This window comes from Mustelus asterias, chromosome 29, assembly GCF_964213995.1.
Source record: "Mustelus asterias chromosome 29, sMusAst1.hap1.1, whole genome shotgun sequence".
NCBI classification, from domain to species: domain Eukaryota; kingdom Metazoa; phylum Chordata; class Chondrichthyes; order Carcharhiniformes; family Triakidae; genus Mustelus; species Mustelus asterias.
The window spans coordinates 24,250,631-24,273,872 of record NC_135829.1 but is presented as its reverse complement, the minus strand read 5'-3'; the positions used below and the strand labels follow the sequence as shown (position 1 = coordinate 24,273,872).

The 23,242-nt window shown below is 47.8% G+C and overlaps 1 protein-coding gene across 7 annotated transcripts in view; it reads right to left on the bottom strand.

The window, feature by feature from the left end:
* Positions 1 to 23,242, bottom strand: part of LOC144480588 (talin-2) — a 410,923-nt gene that overhangs the window by 61,084 nt on the left and 326,597 nt on the right. For all 7 annotated transcript variants that reach the window (XM_078200210.1, XM_078200216.1, XM_078200214.1 and 4 more), the window contains 3 exons: positions 21,897 to 21,998; positions 20,522 to 20,692; positions 240 to 386 (listed from right to left, as the gene is read on the bottom strand). In XM_078200210.1, the coding sequence (XP_078056336.1) occupies positions 240 to 386; positions 20,522 to 20,692; positions 21,897 to 21,998 (420 nt within the window). The remainder of the gene's footprint in view (positions 1 to 239; positions 387 to 20,521; positions 20,693 to 21,896; positions 21,999 to 23,242) is intronic.

The window sequence follows — 23,242 nt, the reverse complement described above, 5'->3', positions numbered from 1 at the left end:
CAGCAGGTCTGGCGGCATCTGTAAGGAGAGAAAAGAGCTGACGTTTTGATCCTTTGCCAAAGCTTTTTCCAATATTTTCTCTTTTGGTTTCTATCTGATGTTGTTCTTGAGGAGCACCTTGGGGAGTTTTCTATATTAAACTGCTAGATAGATGCAAGTTCAGGTTGCTAAAAGTTGGTCACTGAAAGTGGTGAATAAGAAGAACAATTTGTGCAGAAAAGGACATGAAAAGGACTCACTCTGTTCATTGCATCAGCGATGGCATCGACCATACCTCCCACCATCCCGATATCACTGGCAGCTTCATTCAGGGTCACCATGATGTCATCCACAGCTTCCTTCATTAGCTGAGCAGCCTCGGTAATGGCATCGTGCGTGTGTGCAGCCTGCAGAGTGATTGGTACACAACCGCGTTACTACTTGGGAGACACTGGCTCCAACATAAAATATCATATATTGCACAGCTAAATCCACTTGGCAAAATGCAACACACCAGGATGATAAGACTCACTCGGGTCATATCAGGGGCCTTCCACATTAGCACAAGTTCACACTATTCAACAGTAAGACAACCCACTCAAAAACACCTTCTTCCCTGCTGCCATCAGACTTTTGAAAGGACCTACCTTATATTAAGCTGATCTTTCTCTTCACCCTATCGATAACTGAAACAGTACATTTCTTTCCTTCTCCCTATAGACTCTATGAATAGTATGCTTTGTCTGTATAGCTCACAAGAAACAATACTTTTCACTTATACTAATACATGTGACAGTGGGCGGCACGGTGGCACAGTGGTTAGCACTGCTACCTCACGTTGCTAGGGACCTGGGTTTGATTCCCAGCTTGGGTCACTGTCTGTGCAGAGTTTGCATGTTCTCCCTGTGTCTGCGCAAGTTTCCTCCGGTTTCGTCCCACAGTCCGAAAGACGTGCTGGTTAGGTGCATTGACCATGCTAAATTGACCATGTTAAATTCCCCCTCAGTGTTACCCGAACAGGTGCTGGAGTGTGGCGACCAGGGGATTTTCACAGTAACTTCATTGCAGTGTTAACATAAACCTATTTGTGACAATAATAAATAAACCTAAAACCTAATAATAAATCAAATCAAATCAATTCAACTCAATTTAATAATGTCACTGGGTGAGCAGTGCTCCATATGTGGGACATCTAAGGAACCTGGTTCATCGCAATCCAGTCTCAATCTCTTAGCAAAGCACAAAACAACATAACAATGTTCGGTTATACTCACCGCAGGCAGGTCTCGCTGGTATCATGAATATCTAGTTTGTAGTTTACATGTTTTAGAATATAATCTGCAGTTCTGGGAACTGAGGTATTAAATGCAGATAAATGGGGACATCTAAATGAGAAATTAATAAGCAACCCTGAAATACATTGAACAAACCTGGACCTAATTACAATTAAAAGTGTATGTTGTGCCAGCAGACTGGGCACATCACGCCCACAGACTGGGCACGTCGTGCCCACAAACTGGGCACACGTCATGGCCACAGACTGGACACATCATGTCCACAGACTGGGCACACATCATGCCCACAGACTGGGCACACATCATGCCCACAGACTGGGCACACGCCATGCCCACAGACTGGGCACGTCAGCGGGGTTTAGTAGGTTGTGTGAAGTTAGAACATAGAAAGAACATAGAAAAACTACAGCAAACAGGCCCTTCGGCCCCACAAGTTGTGCCGAACACATCCCTACCTTCTAGGCCTACCTATAACCCTCCATCCTATTAAGTCCCATGTACTCATCCAGGAGTCTCTTAAAAGTCCCTATTGAGTTTGCCTCCACCACCACTGACGGCAGCCAATTCCACTCGCCCACCACCCTCTGTGTGAAAAGCTTCCCCCTAACATTTCCCCTGTACCTACCCCCCAGCACCTTAAACCTGTGTCCTCTCGTAGCAGCCATTTTCACCCTGGGAAAAAGCCAGGTACTGTGCATTTAAGAAATGTATTTGCCATGTTTCTGTGCACTCTTTTCCATTTTATTAGTGCCAATGGGTCAATATGTGGCAGCCCTGTATTGTTACTGCAGCTGCATAATTGCTAGAATGTTTGTTTTGATCTAGACTAATGCTGTTCTGTTTTTCTCAGTGTTCCCCTGGGGTTTTGCAGAATAGGGCTTGATTAGGATGATTAACAGGGAACAAATCATGTGACTGCGTGGAGCTAGGTTTACACAGAGAAATCAACTCAGTTACCTTTTGGAGCTCTGGAAGGAAGAAGTAGCCCTGAGTCTGTGAAGCCTGGAGACTGGGATCTGCCAGAGACTAGGTTTATTTCTCTGAAGTTCTGCTCCTTGAGGATATATATTTCTTGGACAGTCTGCTGTATGAGAGTCAGATGACAGGTGTCTGTCTGGATCTCTGTCCAGAGGTGTTAAAAGGCTGGAAATCTAGCATCCACGATAGTACATTTGTTTTTGATGTTAACTAATTCTGAAGGAGAGAGTTATGTCTATGGAATGTTGTGAAATTGGAACAAAAGAGATAGCTAGCTGTTAAGAATTATACTTTGTCATGTTTAAGTATTTTATTTGGTAAAAGTTATGCTAATTATTGTGTTATATTTTAACTGTGTTCTTAAATGGCGTTTTTTTTATTAAAAGCTTCCTAGTGGGTCACTTGAATCATACCTGGAGTGAAACACCTTCATAGAAATAGAAACCCTACAGTGCAGAAAGAGGCCACTATGCTCACCCGAATGCCAAAATCAAAAGTAAAAGATAGATTCTAGGCTAACTTCATAAAATACCTCAGAGTTTCTGATCTGGTCCCTAACAGTTGTGATTAAAAGGAGGTTTCTGTGCCCATGTTTGACCTGATGCCATGAGACTTTATATTGAGGACTCCCATGGCCACTCTCTCCCGACTGTATACCACTGTGCCGCCACTCCACCTCTGCTGGGTCTGTCCTGCCGGTGGGACAGGACATATCCAGGGATGGAAATGGTGGTGTCCCAGGTGTTATCTGTAAGGTATGATTCCGTGAGAATGACTATGTTGACTGGTCTGTGAGACAGCTCTCCCAATTTTGGCACTAGCCCCCAGATGTTGGTAAGGAGGACTTGCAGGGGCGTCAGGGCTGAGTTTGCCTTTGTCTTCTGTGGTTTTTCATCAGGTTTTATTCCTTTTTGACTTTTCTGTGGTGGTTTGGCAGAAGTGAATGGCCACTTCAGGGGCAGATGCTGGAAATCCAAAATTAGCAACAGAAAATGCTAGAACTCAGTAGGTCAGACGGCATCTGTGGAAAAGCCACAACCTGAAATGTTGACGAGGTTTTTTTCTCTCCGCAGATGCTGCCTGAGTTGCTGGCTAATTCTAGCATTTTCTGATTTTATATCGACCCATTTTTCCAGTTCTGTCTCTGACTTCATTGCCCCTCGAGAGCTTTCCTTCATGGTCTCCAACCTCACTGCTCCTCCACCCCATCCAGTTTCCTTCTCCCTCTTTCCCAAGTCCCTACCTCACTCATCAATACAGCCTGTTTCTGCTCCCATCTCCATTCCTGGAAGGGTGATCGGAAAATTCAATTCTCTGATAAGAGTGAGATGAGGAAAATAGGAACAGGAATGGGTCCTTCAGTCCCTTGAGCCTGCGCCACTTTTCAATTTGAGCAAGGCTGGCTGAATTTTAACCCCAGCTTCCCATTTGAGGTGCTTTGGGACTCCCTGAGGTTATGAAAGGCACTACAGAAATGCAGCCAGGGACCAGAGGTGCTGAAATCATGTTACCTGTGCACAGGAACACAAAAATGAGGAGCTTTGGCCCATCAGACCTGCTGTGCCATCCGATAAGAGCGTGCTGAACTGATTGCAATCTCAATCCCCTCCCACCCTATAATCCTCGATTCCTTTGTCAATCAAAAATCTACCTCATTTGGCCTTGAATAGATTCAATGACCCAGCTCCCACTGCTCTCTGAGGAAGAGGATCCATCGCGACCATCTGGGGAAAATGTCTCTCCTTACCTCAGTCTGAAATGGGAGAAGCCAATGTTTAAGCGTTGTTCCCATGGGGAACATCCTCTCAGTATCCACCCTGCCAGACCCTGATCAGTTTCAATAAGATCATTCTCATTCCTCTAAACCCCAATGGGTATAGGCCCAACTAGCTCAACCTTTCCCCGAAAGATAAGTCCTTCATTCCAGGACTCAGATGAGTGAACCTTCTCTGAATTACTAATGATACTAATAATATTTTCTTAAATAAGCAGACCAAAACTGGACAGGTGTGGTCATACTAGCACCCTGTACAACTGTAGCGAAACATCTAGACTTATATACTCGATTCAAAGAACAAAGAATACAGCACAGGAACAGGCCCTTTGGCCCTCCAAGCCCGCGCCGCTCCCTGGTCCAAACTAGACCATTCTTTTGTATCCCTCCATTCCCACTCCATTCATGTGGCTGTCTAGATAAGTCTTAAACATTCCCAGTGTGTCCGCCTCCACCACCTTGCTTGGCAGCGCATTTCAGGCCCCCACCACCCTCTGTGTACAATACGTCCTTCTGATATCCGTGTTAAACCGCTCCCCCCCCTCCCCACCTTCACCTTGAATCTATGACCCCTCGTGAACGTCACCACCGACCTGGGAAAAAGCTTCCCACCGTTCATCCTATCTATGCCTTTCATAATTTTATACACCTCTATTAGGTCACCCCTCATCCTCCGTCTTTCCAGTGAGAACAACCCCAGATTACCCAATCTCTCCTCATAACTAAGCCCCTCCATACCAGGCAACATCCTGGTAAACCTCCTCTGCACTCTCTCTAAAGCCTCCACGTCCTTCTGGTAGTGTGGCGAACAGAACTGGGCGCAGTATTCCAAATGCAGCCGAACCAACGTTCTATACAACTGCAACATCAGACCCCAACTTTTATACTCTATGCCCCGTCCTACAAAGGCAAGCATGCCATATGCCTTATTCACTACCTTCTCCACCTGTGATGTCACCTTCAAGGACCTGTGGACTTGCACACCCAGGTCCCTCTGCGTATCTACACCCTTTATGGTTCTGCCATTTATCGTATAGCTCCCCCCTACGTTAGTTCTACCAAAATGCATCACTTCGCATTGATCTGGATTGAACTCCATCTGCCATTTCTTTGCCCAAATTTCCAGCCTATCTATATCCTTCTGTAGCCTCTGACAATGTTCCTCACTATCTGCAAGTCCAGCCATTTTCGTGTCGTCCGCAAACTTACTGATCACCCCAGTTACACCTTCTTCCAGATCGTTTATATAAATCACAAACAGCAGAGGTCCCAATACAAAGCCCTGCGGAACACCACTAGTCACAGGCCTCCAGCCGGAAAAAGACCCTTCCACTACCACCCTCTGTCTTCTGTGACCAAGCCAGTTCTCTACCCATCTAGCCACCTCCCCCTTTATCCCATGAGATCCAACCTTTTGCACCAACCTACCATGAGGGACTTTGTCAAACGCTTTACTAAAGTCCATATAGACGACATCCACGGCCCTTCCCTCATCAACCATTCCAGTCACTTCTTCAAAAAACTCCACCAGGTTAGTGAGGTATGACCTCCCTCTCACAAAACCATGCTGACTATCGTTAATGAGTTTATTCCTTTCTAAATGCGCATACATCCTATCTCTAAGAATCCTCTCCAACAACTTCCCTACCACAGACGTCAAGCTCACCGGCCTATAATTTCCCAGGTTATCCTTCCTACCTTCTTAAATAACGGGACCACATTAGCTTTCCTCCAATCCTCTGGGACCTCACCTGTCTCCAGTGACGAGACAAAGATTTGCGTCAGAGGCCCAGCGATTTCATCTCTCGTCTCCCTGAGCAGCCTTGGATAGATTCCATCAGGCCCTGGGGATTTGTCAGTCTTTATATTCCCTAAAAAACCTAACACTTCCTCCCTTGTAATGGAGATTTTCTCTAACGGGCCAACACTCCCCTCCAAGACACTCCCAGTCAACACATCCCTCTCCTTTGTTAATACCGACGCAAAGTATTCATTTAGGATCTCCCCTACTTCTTTGGGCTCTAAGCATAATTCCACACTTTTGTCCCTGAGAGGTCCAATTTTTTCCCTAACAACCCTTTTGTTTCTAACGAAAGTGAGAGGGCATGGGATCCAAGGGGCTGTTGCCTTGTGGATCCAGAACTGGCTTGCCTGCAGAAGGCAGAGAGTGGCTGTGGAGGGGTCTTTCTCTGCATGGAGGTCAGTGACCAGTGGAGTGCCCCAGGGATCTGTTCTGGGACCCTTGCTGTTTGTCATTTTCATAAATGACCTGGATGAGGAAGTGGAGGGATGGGTTGGTAAGTTTGCTGACGACACCAAGGTAGGTGGTGTTGTGGATAGTTTGGAGGGATGTCAGAAGTTGCAGCGAGACATAGATAGAATGCAGGACTGGGCGGAGAAGTGGCAGATGGACTTCAACCCGGATAAGTGTGTGGTGATCCATTTTGGCAGATCCAATGGGATGGAGCAGCAGTATAAAATGAAGGGTACCATTCTTAGCAGTGTAGAGGATCAGAGGGACCTTGGGGTCCGGGTCCATAGGACTCTTAAATCGGCCTCGCAGGTGGAGGATGCGGTCAAGAAGGCGTATGGCGTACTAGCCTTCATTAATCGAGGGATTGAGTTTAGGAGTCGGGAGATAATGCTGCAGCTTTATAGGACCCTGGTTAGACCCCACTTGGAGTACTGCGCGCAGTTCTGGTCACCTCATTACAGGAAAGATGTTGAAGCCATTGAAAGGGTGCAGAGGAGATTTACAAGGATGTTGCCTGGATTGGGGGGCATGCCTTATGAGGATAGGTTGAGGGAGCTTGGTCTCTTCTCCCTGGAGAGACGAAGGATGAGAGGTGACCTGATAGAGGTTTACAAGATGTTGAGGGGTCTGGATAGGGTGGACTCTCAGAGGCTATTTCCAAGGGCTGAAATGGTTGCTACGAGAGGACACAGGTTTAAGGTGCTGGGGGGTAGGTACAGGGGGGATGTCAGGGGTAAGTTTTTCACTCAGAGGGTGGTGGGTGAGTGGAATAGGCTGACGTCGGTGGTGGTGGAGGCAAACTCGTTGGGGTCTTTTAAGAGACTTCTGGATGAGTACATGGGATTTAATGGGATTGAGGGCTATAGATAGGCCTAGAGGTGGGGATGTGATCGGCGCAACTTGTGGGCCGAAGGGCCTGTTTGTGCTGTGGCTTTCTATGTTCTATGTTCTATGTATGAATAAATTCCTCTTTCAATAAACACCAACATTCCAATAAAAGCAAAATACTGCCGATGCTGGAATCTGAAACAAAAACAAAAACAGAAAATGCTGAAAAATCTCAGCAGGTCTGACAGAATAGAGCCAACGTTTCGAGTCTGGATGTCCCTTCATCAGAACATTCTGTTGGCCTTCCTAATCACTTGCTGTACCTGCATCCTCGGTGGGGGGGGCGGGGGGGGGGGCGGGGGGGGGGGCGATTCTCCAAAACTTAGCTCTGTGGGCTGGGAGAATCATGTGTCGGCTGATTCGTGGGATTTGCACATGCATTCCCGCCACATGTGCATCTCCCAGCGCGGGATATCCGGCGCCATCTGATAAGCGCTGTAAACCGACGGGAACACCAGGTAAGTTATTTTAATTTAATTTAACTGTAATTTAAATGTGTTTAGCAGGCCCAGGACTGAATTCTCCAGGCCCGCTAGCATCTCCCACCCCGCCAGGAGTAAAGTTATTTATTGGTCACAAGTACGGCTCACATTAACACTGCAATGAAGTTACTGTGAAATTCCTCTAGTCGCCACAGTCCAGCGCTCGTTCGGGTCAATGCACCCTAACTAGCAGGTCTTTCAGACTGTGGGAGGAAACCGGAGCATCCGGAGGAAACCCACGCAGACACGGGGAGAACATGCAAACTCCACACAGACAGTGACCCAAGCTGGGAATTGAACTCTGGTCGCTGGCGCTGTGAGGCAGCAGTGCTGACCACTGTGCTACTGTGCCGTTCACTCCAGCGGGGTTCAGACTAGCTTCCCACTTTCAGGGAACTACGACCCTGCTGGAGTGAAGAGGGGGTAAACGGGGCCCTCCAGTGGGTTGGGCGACAGTGGGGAGGTAGCCCCTGGCAGTGCCCAAAGGGCAAAGTACCGATGACCAGGGGGCACCTTGGCACCACTCGTCAGGCATGGGGCAGTGCCAAGGGGTGGGGCCTAGGGATGATCAGGGTGGAGGTCCCGCTGCCACTCTGCCACTGCAATCGATCGAGGGGCTGGAGGGAGGCCAGTGATTGAGGTGGGCTGTGGGGACGGGATCCTGCCTCTGGAGGGGAGGGTGGGGGGGGGGGGGGGGGGGGGGGGCGGGGGGGAGGTTCGGGTTGGCCCGCGGATGGCTGGGAGGGGCTGCGATCAGGCTGTGGGGGGGGGCAGCACTGCGGGGATCCCAGTGATCGAGCTGCGGAGCGATCTGGAGGATGACAGTTTGGGGCCACTGCGCATTCGCAGAGGCCCTGAAATGTAATGATAATCACAGTGGTGGCCTCTGCATTGCACAGAGAGTGGGAGATTCTAGTGCGAACCCCCACAGGAAAAACCAGCGTGAATTACTCCAGTTTTCCCACAAATTCGACACTAAGAACTTTTTTGGGAGGATCCCAGCCCTAATCCTTTGTGATTTATATTGCAGCATACCTTCTTTACTGCCGGGTTCTGCCTTCTCTCACCATTTAAACAGTATACAACTTGTCTATTCTTCCCACCAAAGTGGACAAGTTCACATTTACCCACATTATACCCCAGCTGCCAACTTCTTGCTCACTCACTTCACCCATCTAAATCTTTCTGGAGATGTTGTGTCCTCTTGGCAACTTACTTTCCTGCATATCATGGTGTCATCAGCAAATTCGGCTGCCAAAACTTCAGCCCCTTCATCCAAGTCATTGATACAGATTGTAAATAGATGAGGCCCCAAGCTCTGATCCCTGTGACATGCCACTTGTAAAAATTTGCTAACTCGATAATCACCCATTTTTCCCTACTCTTTCCTTCCTGTTGGCTAACCAATCCTGTATGCATGCTAACATGTTACCAACTACACTACAAGCTCTTATTTTGAACAGTAACCTGTGATGTGGCACCTGGCTGAATGTCTTTTGGAAATCCAAGGACACCACATCCACACGTTCCCCTTTATCCACTTTGCTTGTTAGTTCCTCAAAGAGTTTTAATAAATTAGTCTCTTCATGTGTTGACTCTGTCAGATTGTATCATGATTTCTAAGTGTCCTGCTACTAGCTCCTTGATAATGGATTCCAGCATATTCCCCTTGACCAACATTAGGCTAATTGGCCGATAGCTTCCTGCTTTCCGTCTCCCTCCTTTCTTGAATAGAGATTTTACAAGAGTGATTTTGACGTTTTCAAGAATTTCAGGAAATTTGGAAGATTACCACTAGTGAATCATCGAATCATACAGTGCAGAAGAGGCCTCTTCAGCCCATCGAGTCTGCACTAACACGCAAGAAACACCTGACCTCCCACCTATCCCATCTACCAGCACTTGGCCCCTAGCCCTGAATGTTATGATGTGTCAAGTGCTCATCCAGGTACATTTTAAAGGATGTGAGGAGACCTGCCTCTACCACCCTCCCAGGCAGCACATTCCAGACTGTCATCCCCCTGAGTGAAAAAGCTTTTCCTCACATCCCCCTAAATCTCCTGCCCATCAGCTTGGACCCATGTCCCCTCAATAAGTCATGCAGATATCTGAGCACAAGTTGTCAGAGGGCCATCGTTTATCCTTCAGCAATCTCAAATCATCTGAAATGCCGCATCACAAAGCATTTTGGATCTTTTTGTTTGCATCACCCGACTGGAAATAATTAAAGACAGGAAGGATTGACTTGGCTATTTGTAACTCTCCCACATCGTGCTGCCTCATCACTGCCTGTGGTTAGTGTAATGACATAACGTCCTCATTGTAATGCTGACAATAGTGGGACACAGTTAATCCCGCAATAATGGCAGGCAGCGTGCTTCCACAAAGCAAACACTAAGCTGGAGCAGTCACAGGGCTTAACTCAGAAATGATGCCGAGAAGCTGCTCTCTGAGCTAGCAGCCTCAACACGGAGATCAGACATCCCCAACGTAGATTACTGATAACTCTGAGCCACGCTCTCACCAAATAACCCCCACTGCGCTCTCACCCCCCCGACACTCTCACCCGCATACCCCCCCCCCCCCTCCGACCCCGGCACTCTCACCCCACACTTTCACCTTCACCCTCAAGACCCCCCCTGGCACTCGCACACTCGACCAGTTGCCCCTGACTTTCTCACTCACTCAAGGCACCCCCCTCACCAATCCCCAGCACACACACATCCCTGGCACTGTCAGCAGCTGCAGCTATCCAAAACCATTGGAAGATTTAAGCAAGAGGAACAAAGTTGTTACTGAACCGTGAAAAAGTTCCAGCCAGACCAGAATTAGCCGGAGGCCAGGAAGCACCATTCAATCAACACTAAGAACACATTAGGAGCCAGCCAAGCAAATGTGAGCAGAGATACGGGGTAGAGAATAACCACACAAATGCAGCACACTCTGATATTCCCGTTCGGAGATCGCTTCCTGGCCCTTTCTCGCCTCCACGGTTGATAACATGCATAACCCGAACAACACACACTATCTCACATGGATATTAATTTGATTTAGTGTTTCTGTATAAAAATATCCCGAGCCAGCTTCAGCCATGATATGCAAGTTCGAAATACAGCAGTTTGTAAATCCATAAAGGCTTTCCTGGTGTTCACCACACTAGTTAGGGAAATCCTGAGGGGTTTGTGCGTATAACAGTATTTATTAACCTGTTTAGTGGCAACCCTGGGACACCTAGATAACAAAGACATTCTATGTCAGACTCCTATTTATTGACTACAGCTCAGCCTTCAACACCATTATTCCCACAAAACTCATCTCCAAACTCTGTGGCCTGGGACTCAGCACCTCCCTCTGCGACTGGATCCTAAACTTCCTAACGCACAGACCACAATCCATAAGGACAACACCTCCTCCATGATCATGCTCAACACTGGTGACCCTTCTGGTGTTCTCAGCCGCCTACTATATTCCTTATACACCTATGAATGTGGCCAAATTCCCCTCCAAGTCGATTTTCACATTTGCTGATGATACTGCCGTAGTGGGTCGGATTTTAAACAATGACGAGACAGAGCACAGGAATGAGATAGGGAATCTGGTGAACTGGTGCGGCAACAATAATCTCTCCCTCAATGTCAACAAAACAAAAGAGATAGTCATCAACTTCAGGAAACGTAGTGGAGGACATGCCCCTGTCTACATCAATGGGGCTGAAGTGAAAATGATTGAGAGCTTCAAGTTTCTGGGTATCCAGATCACCAAAAAACCTGTTCTGGTCCCTCCTCGCCAACGCTATAATTAAGAATACCGAACACCTCTACTTCTCTGGAGGCTAAGGAAATTTGGTATGTCTGCGACAACTCTCACCAACTTTTACAGATGCACCATAGAAAGCATTCTTTCCGGATGTATCACAGCTTGGTATGGCTCCTGCTCTGCCCAAGACCGCAAGGAACTACAAAAGGGTCATGAACGAAGCCAGGTCCATCACGCAAACCAGCCTCCCATCCATTGACTCTATCTACACTTCCCACTGCCTCAGGAAAGCAGCCAGTGTAATCAAGGACCCCACGCACCCCGGACATTCTCTCTTCCACCTTCTTCCGTCGGGAAAAAGGTACAAAGGTCTGAGGTCACGTACCAACCGACTCAAGAACAGCTTCTTCCCTGCTGCTGCTCAGACTTTTGAATGGACTTACCTCGCATTAAGTTGATCTTTCTCTACACCCTAGCTATGACTGTAACACTTCATTCTGCACTCTCTCCTTTCCTTCTGTATGAACGGTATGCTTTGTCTGTGTAGCATGCAAGAAACAATACTTTTCACTGTATAATAATACGTGACAATAATAAATCAAATCAGATCAAAATGGGAACCAAGATATGAACATTCACCAGAACATTCACATCATTCCTGCTCACAGTAATATTAAACAGAGAGGTTTAGCTTTAAAAATCATTGAGGGAAACACACACACAGTTAGTAAGAACACACATCGAGTTAGTAAGGCATTCATGGAAAAACTTGCAGCATACAGTAAGCCCGAATTTCCTAACAAAGTTCTGAGCTGCCGCTTTGGTACAATTCTCAGAGGCCACCAGACAGGGAGGAAACAAGAAAGATTATAAAGAGTGAGCACAAACCACCTCAAAACATTCATAATCAGTGTCCTGCCCACTGCCAAATGAATAATCCCACACACAGGAACACGGCAGGAAGAGCTGCATTAGACACACTGATTATGAGCCAAACTTAATATGACAAAAATACAATTCAAAGAGAATTTAAAAACAATAGCATACACACCAAGTGTTCATAAAAGGAAATCAGAAGTTAACTGTACAAAACGTTAATCAAACCCAATAATGATATACTCCACAAGTCCTGGTCTGGGAGCTGGTTAGTGGATGGATTTTTGGTTATTGAGTTAGTGAGTAGGAGCGAGCCATCATTTTGCCTAACTGACTGTTGTGAATCGTTTCTCCCAACACAACAACACAGGTGTGCTGATTAGGTTGACTGGCTAAAATTGCCCCTTAGTGCTCCTGGTCGCGTAGGTTAGAAGGATTAACAGGGTAAATATGTGGGGTTACGGGGATAGGGTGGGATTGTGGTCGGTGCAGACCCGATGGGCCGAAATGGCCTCCTTCTGCACTGTGGGGTATCCATGATTTCCATAAACACAACGGAATTGAAAAGTTAAAAAAAATGAAAGAAATTTATGTAATACTGTATCCTCACGGGAACTCCGGCACAAAGGGGAGCTCAGGACAGAGAGTTAGCCTCCTGTTGGTGAGGTAGGATTAACTCCAAAATCTCCACTGACTGTGATACAAACAGAGCTGCCATTCTGAATCGTTCACCTGAATTGGGATATAGTGGCACGGTGGCACAGCCTCATAGCGCCAGGGACCCGGGTTCAATTCCGGCCTTGGGTGACTGTGTAGAGTTTGCATGTTCTCCCCGTGTCTGCGTGGGTTTCCTCCGGGTGCTCCGGTTTCCTCCCACAGTCCGAAGATGCGTGGGTTAGGTTGATTGGCCATGCTAAATTGACCCTAATGTCAAGATGATTAGCAGTGTAAACGTGTGGGGTTATGGGAATAGAGCGTGGGTGGGTTGTGGTCGGCACAGACCCGATGGGCCGAATGGCCTCCTTCTGTACTGTAGGGATTCTATGAATGCAGAGCCAAAGCAGATTGCTGGCTGCGGGAATGTCAGCCCTGCTGCTGTATCAGTCCAACATTGACTGCTGACTGACTTTAGTGCCTGAAAACCGGTTGTCAGAACGCTAAGAAAAGGAGGTTTATTATTAATCTCAGTGGGAAAGGCTGCAGACTCAAAACTTACAAAACCTCCAGAGAAACAATGACATTGCTTCTTGCAAGATGCAATGGAATATCAAGCACAGGCTGACTGGAACAGTTCAACAGTTAAGTTCATGTTCTTATCTTAAATTGTCCCAATTTATCAGTAAGGGGTCTAACAACACCAGGTTTATCTTAAACCTGTTGGACTTTAACCTGGTGTTGTCAGACTCCTTACTGTGTTTACCACAGTCCAACGCTGGCATCTCCACATCAAGTTATCAGTGACAGGCTATTGAATTTGCCAGTTCTACAACCTGTGCCTGACTTTGCTAAACTCAGAGGATCAAACTGCTGTGAGGAAAGTGTCAGGAAGTGACCAGCGCAAAGCAATCCCACTGCAAATTCACACAAAGCAGCTGCCTAACAGGTGGAAAACAACACATACTCACAATCACTCCACTACGATCACAGCAAAGGGCAGTCATTTATACCGAGCCAAGTCGATAACACCTGGAGGACTTCTGGTTTCATTTAAAATAAGTGATGACATTCACAGCTCATTCTGCACCTGTGCTGCCGAGATTCCCTTTCAGAACCAGGCTGGTAAGGCAGGTTTACTCAGACTGGTAAGGCGAGTTTACCCAGGCTGGTAAGGTGAGTTTACCTAGACTGGTAAGGCGAGTTTACCCAGGCTGGTAAGGTGAGTTTACCTAGACTGGTAAGGCGAGTTTACCCAGGCTGGTAAGGTGAGTTTACCCAGGCTGGTAAGGTGAGTTTACCCAGACTGGTAAGGCGGGTTTACCCAGACTGGTAAGGTGAGTTTACCCAGGCTGGGAAGGCAGGTTTACCCAGGTTGGTAAGGCGGGTTTACCCAGACTGGTAAGGTGAGTTTACCTAGACTGGTAAGGCGGGTTTACCCAGGTTGGTAAGGCGGGTTTACCCAGACTGGTAAGGCGGGTTTACCCAGACTGGTAAGGTGAGTTTACCTAGACTGGTAAGGCGGGTTTACCCAGGTTGGTAAGGCGGGTTTACCCAGACTGGTAAGGCGGGTTTACCCAGGTTGGTAAGGCGGGTTTACCCAGGCTGGTAAGGCGGGTTTACCCAGACTGGTAAGGTGAGTTTACCTAGACTGGTAAGGCGGGTTTACCCAGGTTGGTAAGGCGGGTTTACCCAGACTGGTAAGGTGAGTTTACCTAGACTGGTAAGGCGGGTTTACCCAGGTTGGTAAGGCGGGTTTACCCAGACTGGTAATGCGAGTTTACCCAGACTGGTAATGCGAGTTTACCCAGGTTGGTAAGGTGAGTTTACCCAGGCTGGTAATGCGAGTTTACCCAGGCTGGTAAGGCGGGTTTACCCAGGTTGGTAATGCGAGTTTACCCAGGCTGGTAAGGCGGGTTTACCCAGGCTGGTAAGGCGGGTTTACCCAGGTTGGTAAGGTGAGTTTACCTAGACTGGTAAGGTGAGTTTACCCAGGCTGGTAAGGTGAGTTTACCCAGGCTGGTAAGGTGAGTTTACCCAGGCTGGTAAGGTGAGTTTACCCAGGCTGGTAAGGTGAGTTTACCCAGACTGGTAAGGTGAGTTTACCTAGACTGGTAAGGTGAGTTTACCCAGACTGGTAAGGTGAGTTTACCCAGGTTGGTAAGGTGAGTTTACCCAGACTGGTAAGGTGAGTTTACCCAGGCTGGTAAGGTGAGTTTACCCAGACTGGTAAGGTGAGTTTACCTAGACTGGTAAGGTGAGTTTACCCAGACTGGTAAGGTGAGTTTACCCAGGTTGGTAAGGTGAGTTTACCCAGACTGGTAAGGTGAGTTTACCCAGGCTGGTAAGGTGAGTTTACCCAGACTGGTAAGGTGAGTTTACCCAGGCTGGTAAGGTGAGTTTACCCAGACTGGTAAGGTGAGTTTACCCAGGCTGGTAAGGTGAGTTTACCCAGGCTGGTAAGGTGAGTTTACCCAGGTTGGTAAGGTGAGTTTACCCAGACTGGTAAGGTGAGTTTACCCAGGTTGGTAAGGTGAGTTTACCCAGGTTGGTAAGGTGAGTTTACCCAGACTGGTAAGGCGGGTTTACCCAGGTTGGTAAGGTGAGTTTACCCAGACTGGTAAGGCTAGTTTACCCATGCTGGTAAGGCGGGTTTACCCAGGCTGGTAACGCGAGTTTACCTAGACTGGTAAGGTGAGTTTACCCAGACTGGTAAGGTGAGTTTACCCAGACTGGTAAGGCGAGTTTACCCAGACTGGTAAGGCGAGTTTACCCAGGCTGGTAAGGTGAGTTTACCCAGACTGGTAAGGTGAGTTTACCCAGACTGGTAAGGTGAGTTTACCCAGGCTGGTAAGGCGGGTTTACCCAGGCTGGTAAGGTGAGTTTACCCAGACTGGTAAGGCGAGTTTACCCAGACTGGTAAGGCGAGTTTACCCAGGCTGGTAAGGCGAGTTTACCCAGGCTGGTAAGGTGACTTTACACAGACTGGTAAGGTGGGTTTACCCAGACTGGTAAGGCGGGTTTACCCAGGTCTTAAAAGGTACAGATAATGTGGTTGGAGGGAACATTAAACACAGGTTAAAGAGATGTGTATTGTCTCCAGACAGAACAGCTGGTGAGATTATGCAAGACCAGGGGCAAGCTATGGGGGTTACTGATAATGTGACATAAATCCAACATCCCGGTTTAGGCCGTCCTCATGTGTGCGGAACACGCATCTCCATTAAGGACGGTCGCCTCAGCACCTCACTGTACCGCAAGCCCACGGATAACCTCATGATGCTCCACTTCTCCAGCTTCCACCCTAAACACGTTAAAGAAGCCATCCCCTACGGACAAGCCCTCCGTATACACAGGATCTGCTCGGATGAGGAGGATCGCAACAGACACCTCCAGACGATGAAAGATGCCCTCATAAGAACAGGATATGGCGCTCGACTCATCGATCAACAGTTCCGACGCGCCACAGCGAAAAACCGCACCGACCTCCTCAGAAGACAAACATGGGACACGGTGGACAGAGTACCCTTCGTCGTCCAGTACTTCCCCGGAGCGGAGAAGCTACGACATCGCCTCCGGAGCCTTCAACATGTCATTGATGAAGACGAACATCTCGCCAAGGCCATCCCCACACCCCCACTTCTTGCCTTCAAACAACCATGCAACCTCAAACAGACCATTGTCCGCAGCAAACTATCCAGCCTTCAGGAGAACAGTGACCACAACACAACACAACCCTGCCACAGCAACCTCTGCAAGACGTGCCGGATCATCGACACGGATGCCATCATCTCACGTGAGAACACCATCTACCAGGTACACGGTACCTACTCTTGCAACTCGGCCAACGTTGTCTACCTGATACGCTGCAGGAAAGGATGTCCCGAGGCATGGTACATTGGGGAAACCATGCAGACGCTACGACAATGGATGAATGAACACCGCTCGACAATCACCAGGCAAGACTGTTCTCTTCCTGTGGGGGAGCACTTCAGCAATCACGGGCATTCAGCCTTGGATCTTCAGGTAAGCGTTCTCCAAGGCGGCCTTCGCGACACACGACGGCGCAGAGTCGCTGAGCAGAAACTGATAGCCAAGTTCCGCACACATGAGGACGGCCTAAACCGGGATGTTGGATTTATGTCACATTATCAGTAACCCCCACAGCTTGCCCCTGGTCTTGCATAATCTCACCAGCTGTTCTGTCTGGTGAAAATACACATCTCTTTAACCTGTGTTTAATGTTCCCTCCAACCACATTATCTGTACCTTTTAAGACCTGGCTGGCTGTAGAGATTTGCATTCTAATTAGTATTCTGTAACTTGATTTCTGTGTCTGTGCACTTTCGGAGAACAGAGACCACTCCATCTGACTAAGGAGCAGCAAGCTCGGAAAGCTTATGGTATTTGCTACCAAATAAACCTGTTGGACTTTAACCTGATGTTGTGAGACTTCTTACTGTGCTTACCCCAGTCCAACGCCAGCATCTCCACATCAAGGCTAGTTTACCCAGACTGGTAAGGTGAGTTTACCCAGACTGGTAAGGCGAGTTTGCCCAGACGGGTAAGGTGAGTTTACACAGTAAGAAGTTTAACAACACCAGGTTAAAGTCCAACAGGTTTATTTGGTAGCAAAAGCCACACAAGCTTTCGGAGCCCCAAGCCCCTTCTTCAGGTGAGTGGGAATTCTGTTCACAAACAGAGCATATAAAGACACAGACTCAATTTACATGAATAATGGTTGGAATGCGAATACTTACAACTAATCAAGTCTTTAAGAAACAAAACAACGTGACTGGAGAGAGCATCAAGACAGGCTAAAAAGATGTGTATTGTCTCCAGACAAGACAGCCAGTGAAACTCTGTGGGAGTTACAAATAGTGTGACATGAACCCAATATCCCGGTTGAGGCCGTCCTCGTGTGTGCGGAACTTGGCTATCAGTTTCTGCTCAGCAACTCTGCGCCGTCGTGTGTCGCGAAGGCCGCCTTGGAGAACGCTTACCCGAATATCAGAGGCCGAATGCCCGTGACCGCTGAAGTGCTCCCCAACAGGAAGAGAACAGTCTTGCCTGGTGATTGTCGAGCGGTGTTCATTCATCCGTTGTCGCAGCGTCTGCATAGTTTCCCCAATGTACCATGCCTCGGGACATCCTTTCTTGCAGCGTATCAGGTAGACAACGTTGGCCGAGTTGCAAGAGTATGTACCGTGTACCTGGTGGATGGTTTCTACAAAGTTTCTACAAAGATGCAAGACCAAGAAGATCGCGCATATCGACACAGACATCAAGTTTCTACAAAGATGCAAGAAATTTCCAAGAAGATCGCGCATGTCGACACAGACATCAAATTTCTACAAAGATGCAAGAAATTTCCATCCACCAGGTACACGGTACATACTCTTGCAACTCGGCCAACGTTGTCTCCCAGACTGGTAAGGCAAGTTTACCAAGACTGGTAAGGTGAGTTTACCGAGACTGGTAAGGCGAGTTTACCGAGACTGGTAAGGCGAGTTTACCCAGACTGGTAAGGCAAGTTTACCCAGACTGGTAAGGCAAGTTTACCCAGACTGGTAAGGCAAGTTTACCGAGACTGGTAAGGCTAGTTTACCCAGGCTGGTAAGGCTAGTTTACCCAGACTGGTAAGGCAAGTTTACCCAGACTGGTAAGGCAAGTTTACCCAGACTGGTAAGGCAAGTTTACCCAGACTGGTAAGGCAAGTTTACCCAGACTGGTAAGGCAAGTTTACCCAGGCTGGTAAGGCTAGTTTACCCAGACTGACAAGGTGAGTTTACCCAGACTGACAAGGTGAGTTTACCCAGACTGGTAAGGCGGGTTTACCCAGACTGGTAAGGCGGGTTTACCCAGACTGGTAAGGCGAGTTTACCCAGTCTGGTAAGGCTAGTTTATCCAGACTGGTAAGGCGAGTTTACCCAGACTGGCCAGGCGGGTTTACCCAGACTGGTAAGGCTAGTTTACCCAAATTGGTAAGGCAAGTTTACCCAGGCTGTTAAGGGTAGTTTACCCAGATTGGTAAGGGTAGCTTACCCAGACTGGTAAAATGGACAGTTTTCTTGCTCTTTCTTGTTTTTTCCTCCTGAAAGTGGCAACTCAGGTGGACAAGGTGGTCAAGAAGGTGTATGGCATGCTGGCCTTGATCGGTCGGGGCGCTGTGTATTGGAATTGGAAAATCATGTTGCAGCAATATAAGACTTTGGTTCGGCAGCATTTGGAGTATTGTGTACAATTCTGCTCGCCACACTACCGGAAGGATATTGATGCATTGGAAAGGGTGCAGAAGAGATTTACCAGGATGTTTCTTGGTTTGGAGGATATGGACTATGAAGAAAGGTTGAACAAACTTGGATTGTTTTCATTGGAGCGTCGGAGGATGAGGGAGGACCCTGATAAGGTTTACAAGATTATGACGGGCTTGGATAGAGCAGATAGTCAGTCTTTTTCCCAGGGTCGAAGGGTCAATTACTCAGGGGCACAGGTTGAGAGTGAGAGGGGGAAAGTTTAAAAGAGATGTAAGGGGCAAGTTTTTCATACAGAGGGTGGTGAATGCCTGGAACGCGCTGCCGGAGGAGGTGGTGGAATCAGAGTCAATAGTAACGTTCAAGAGGCATCTGGATAGATACATGAATAGGCAGCGAATAGAGGGATATGGACCACATAGAGGCAAGAAAATATTAGATTGGAGAGGCATCTGTGTCGGCACAGACTTGGTGGGCCGAATGGCCTGTTCCTGTGCTGTAGTGTTCTTTGTTCTTTTTCTTGTAAGTTGGGGCCTTTACACAGTTAAAGCAGCCAAAATGTTATCTTATAGTTTGCTGGTCACCAAAGCTGATCCATTCCTCTATGTGGAGTGAACCTGGCTCCCTCTGTGCCTCAGCCCTCCACCCCTCGCTGGCCCTCTCGTGCAGTGAAGATGGTGGCCCACCCACCCCCACCCAGGGGATGTCACCATGAGAGCAGCTCATTGGCTAATTCAGTCTCTGCTCATCTCTCATTACCTCAGCTACGTCTCTCCAGCCAGCATCTCCCTCACTGATAATCAGGAATGGGATATTCCCATTCCAAAATATTCCAGAATGGGATCTCATTCTGCCCCCATTCCTCGCTGGCAGCTCACTCGGATCTTCTAACAGCAGCTGCCAACTCTGATTGGGTGATTTGATCACATGGTCATCGCCAGGACCACTTACCATTGGCCACCCAAAGTACCCATTAACCCCAGCACCCATGTCAAATGGAGTTAAATCGCTCTTCATTACCCGGTGAGATTAAACGGTTTTCTTCCAGATCTGTCCGATAACCAGTACAGAAACAAAAACAAAACTCCTATTTTATTTCATGCCCCAATGATTTTTGTCCCAGTGACTGTCGTGGGGTCTCCTGGAGACTTGGCAACCCTGGCTGCAGTGTGCAGATAAACATACTGTCCTAATCTTCTGGAATCTGAACATCTCAGGTTAAAAAGCTGACGTAAAGTTATAGAAAAAGCAAAAAAGAAATCCTCCAAGTTAAATGAAAACTTGAGATAGTGTCAATATTTTGAAAAACTGTCCTCTGTGACACACCGTACCTTTGGATTGCCACCGCCTTCCTTGGCCGCATAGAGCATTTGCAACGCAGACTCTGCCAGAGTCTTGGTTTGGTCCAACACGGTCATCTGCTGCTGATGGTCAAGGAGCTTGGACGCCACCCCAATGGAGGCCAGGGTCAATGGTTCAAAGTAACTGGCCAGCTGAGTGACCTAGAGATGATAGAGTGAGAGAGAAATAAATATTCCTGCAAAGAGCAATTCCTCATTGGAAACAAGAGCACAAGGAGCTGGAACAAAGACCATCATTGATCCACTGATTCCACACGGGGACAACCTCAAGACATCAAGGATCTAGATCCGAGAGCCACACTTGGAATATTGTGCACAGTTCTGGTCACCCTATTATAGAAAGGATATTATTAAACTAGAAAGAGTGCAGAAAAGATTTACTAGGATGCTACTGGGATTTGATGGTTTGAGTTATAAAGAGAGGCTGAATAGACTGGGACTTTTTTCTCTGGAGCGTAGGAGGCTGAGGGGTGATCTTATAGAGGTCTATAAAATAATGAGGGACATAGATCAGCGAGACAGTCAATATCTTTTCCCAAAGGTAGAGGAGAATAAAACTAGAGGGTATAGGTTTAAAGTGCGAGGAGAGAGATACAAAAGTGTCCAGAGGCAATTATTTCACACACAGGGTGGTGAGTGTCTGGAACAAGCTGCCAGAGGTAGTAGTAGAGGCGGGTACAATCTTGTCTTGCCATGTAATTTGGACAGTTACATGGATAAGATGGGTATAGAGGGATATGGGCCAAATGCGGGCAATTGGGACTAGTTTAGTGGTAAATAAAAGGGCAGCATGGACAAGTTGGGCGAAAGGCCTGTTTCCATGCTGTAAACCTTTATGACTCTATGACAAGGGACCGATCATTTAGGACTGAGATGAGAAGAAATTACTTCACAGCAACCATAGAAAGGTCACAGCGCAGAAGAATTTGGCCCATCTTATCCATACCAGCCTGAGGACATCCAGGTGCCCTTGCTAATCCCATCTTCCTGCAACCGACCCATAGCCCTGTAGCTTACAGCACTTAAGGTTCAGATCCAGATCCTTTTTAAAAGAGTTTCAGGTCTCTGCCTCCACCACCATCTCAGGCAGCGAACTCCAGACATCCACTACTCTGTGTGTAAAAAAACATTCTTCCTCACGTCCCCTCTACACCTTCACTCAAAGGGTTGTGAATCTTTGGAATTCTCTACTCCACTCCATGACTGACCTTATTTAAGACAGATGTTTGATCTCTCAATGCATCAAGAGAATTGGGGAGTGGGCGGGAGAGAGACGTTCAGGTCAAAGATCATTCGTATAGCAGGTATGGCAGGCTCGAGGGGCCGAATGGCTCCTGTTTCTTACCTTGTGGCCAAGCTGAGCAGCCTCGCCTCGAGCAGCTGTGGTTATTGGGTCAATCAGGTGCCCTATTTCCTGCACAGTCGAGCTCATCTGTTCCTGCAAAGCCTGATGGACAGAGAACAATCCAGAAAAAAATCTTTAAAATAGGGAGCAGAAAAAAAGCCGCACAAATTCCAAATAGCAAAGTCTCCCCCCCACCCGCCCCTCAATCGCAAACTTCCTGAGCTCAGACGGGTTGTTTATAATCCTCAACATCCTGAGTTGAAACTTTAAACTCCAAATCTCACCATGGCTGCAGACCTGCACCTTCATAATGGCCCATTCCCCGGCCTCTGTCTGTCTGCTGCCAGTGTGAAGTACTACAGCGTTACAGATGCAATGTAATGCCAGAGGACCGGGACTCTGGGTAACCTCATGCAACAGAGACAAGTGGCTGTGTTTGTCTCCAGTGTGTTAGCATAAACTAAATGACATTACACCCTCTTGAGAAAGAGTGCCTAGCTACTGTCCTTGTCCGTTTTCTCCAAAGCGCCTGCGATGGATGTCACTGCATTTGGAGAGCTATCATTTGGAAGTGCAGTACAAGTCGGGGAAGGTGTAGATCGACAACATGGACTGCACTCAGAGAATGTGAAATGGGCGGCACGGTGGCATTGTGGTTAGTACTCACAGCGCCAGGGACCCGGTTCAGTTCCAGCCTCGGGTCACTGTCCGTGTGGAGCTTGCACGTTCTCCCCGTGTCTGTGTGGGTTTCCTCCGGTTGCTCCGGTTTTCTCCCACACTCCAAAGACGTGCGGGTTAGGTTGACTGGCCATGCTAAATTGCCCCTTAGTGTCAGAGGGATTAGCAGGGTAAATATGTGGGGTTATGGGAATAGGGCCTGGGTGGGATTGTGGTCCGTGCAGACATGATGGGCCAAATGGCCTCCTTCTGCACTGTAACGATTCTATGAATCATTGATTCTATTCAGTGAGAAGCAACAACTCAAAATGTTGCTCGACTCATCAGACCGGCAGGGATACTGAATCAGGCAGTCGAGCACCTTGCTCAGATCAAGCAAACTACACAACGAGATGCAACTCTCCAAGTGCTGCACATAGCTTATGATGAAAAGATGGCCAGGTAATGGCACTGTCTAACCACTCTGAGTAAATCCATTCTTTCTAACCAGCCCTTCAATTCATCGAATCAGAGTGGTTTAGGTGCCTCACAGACACACAAGACAAGAGTACCAAAATGTGGGATCTGGAACATCAGGACCGTCATGGACACGCTCGCAAGTGAACACCCAGAGCACCACCCACAAACTGGCAACATGACATTGACCTCACTGCTCTGAGAGAGACCCA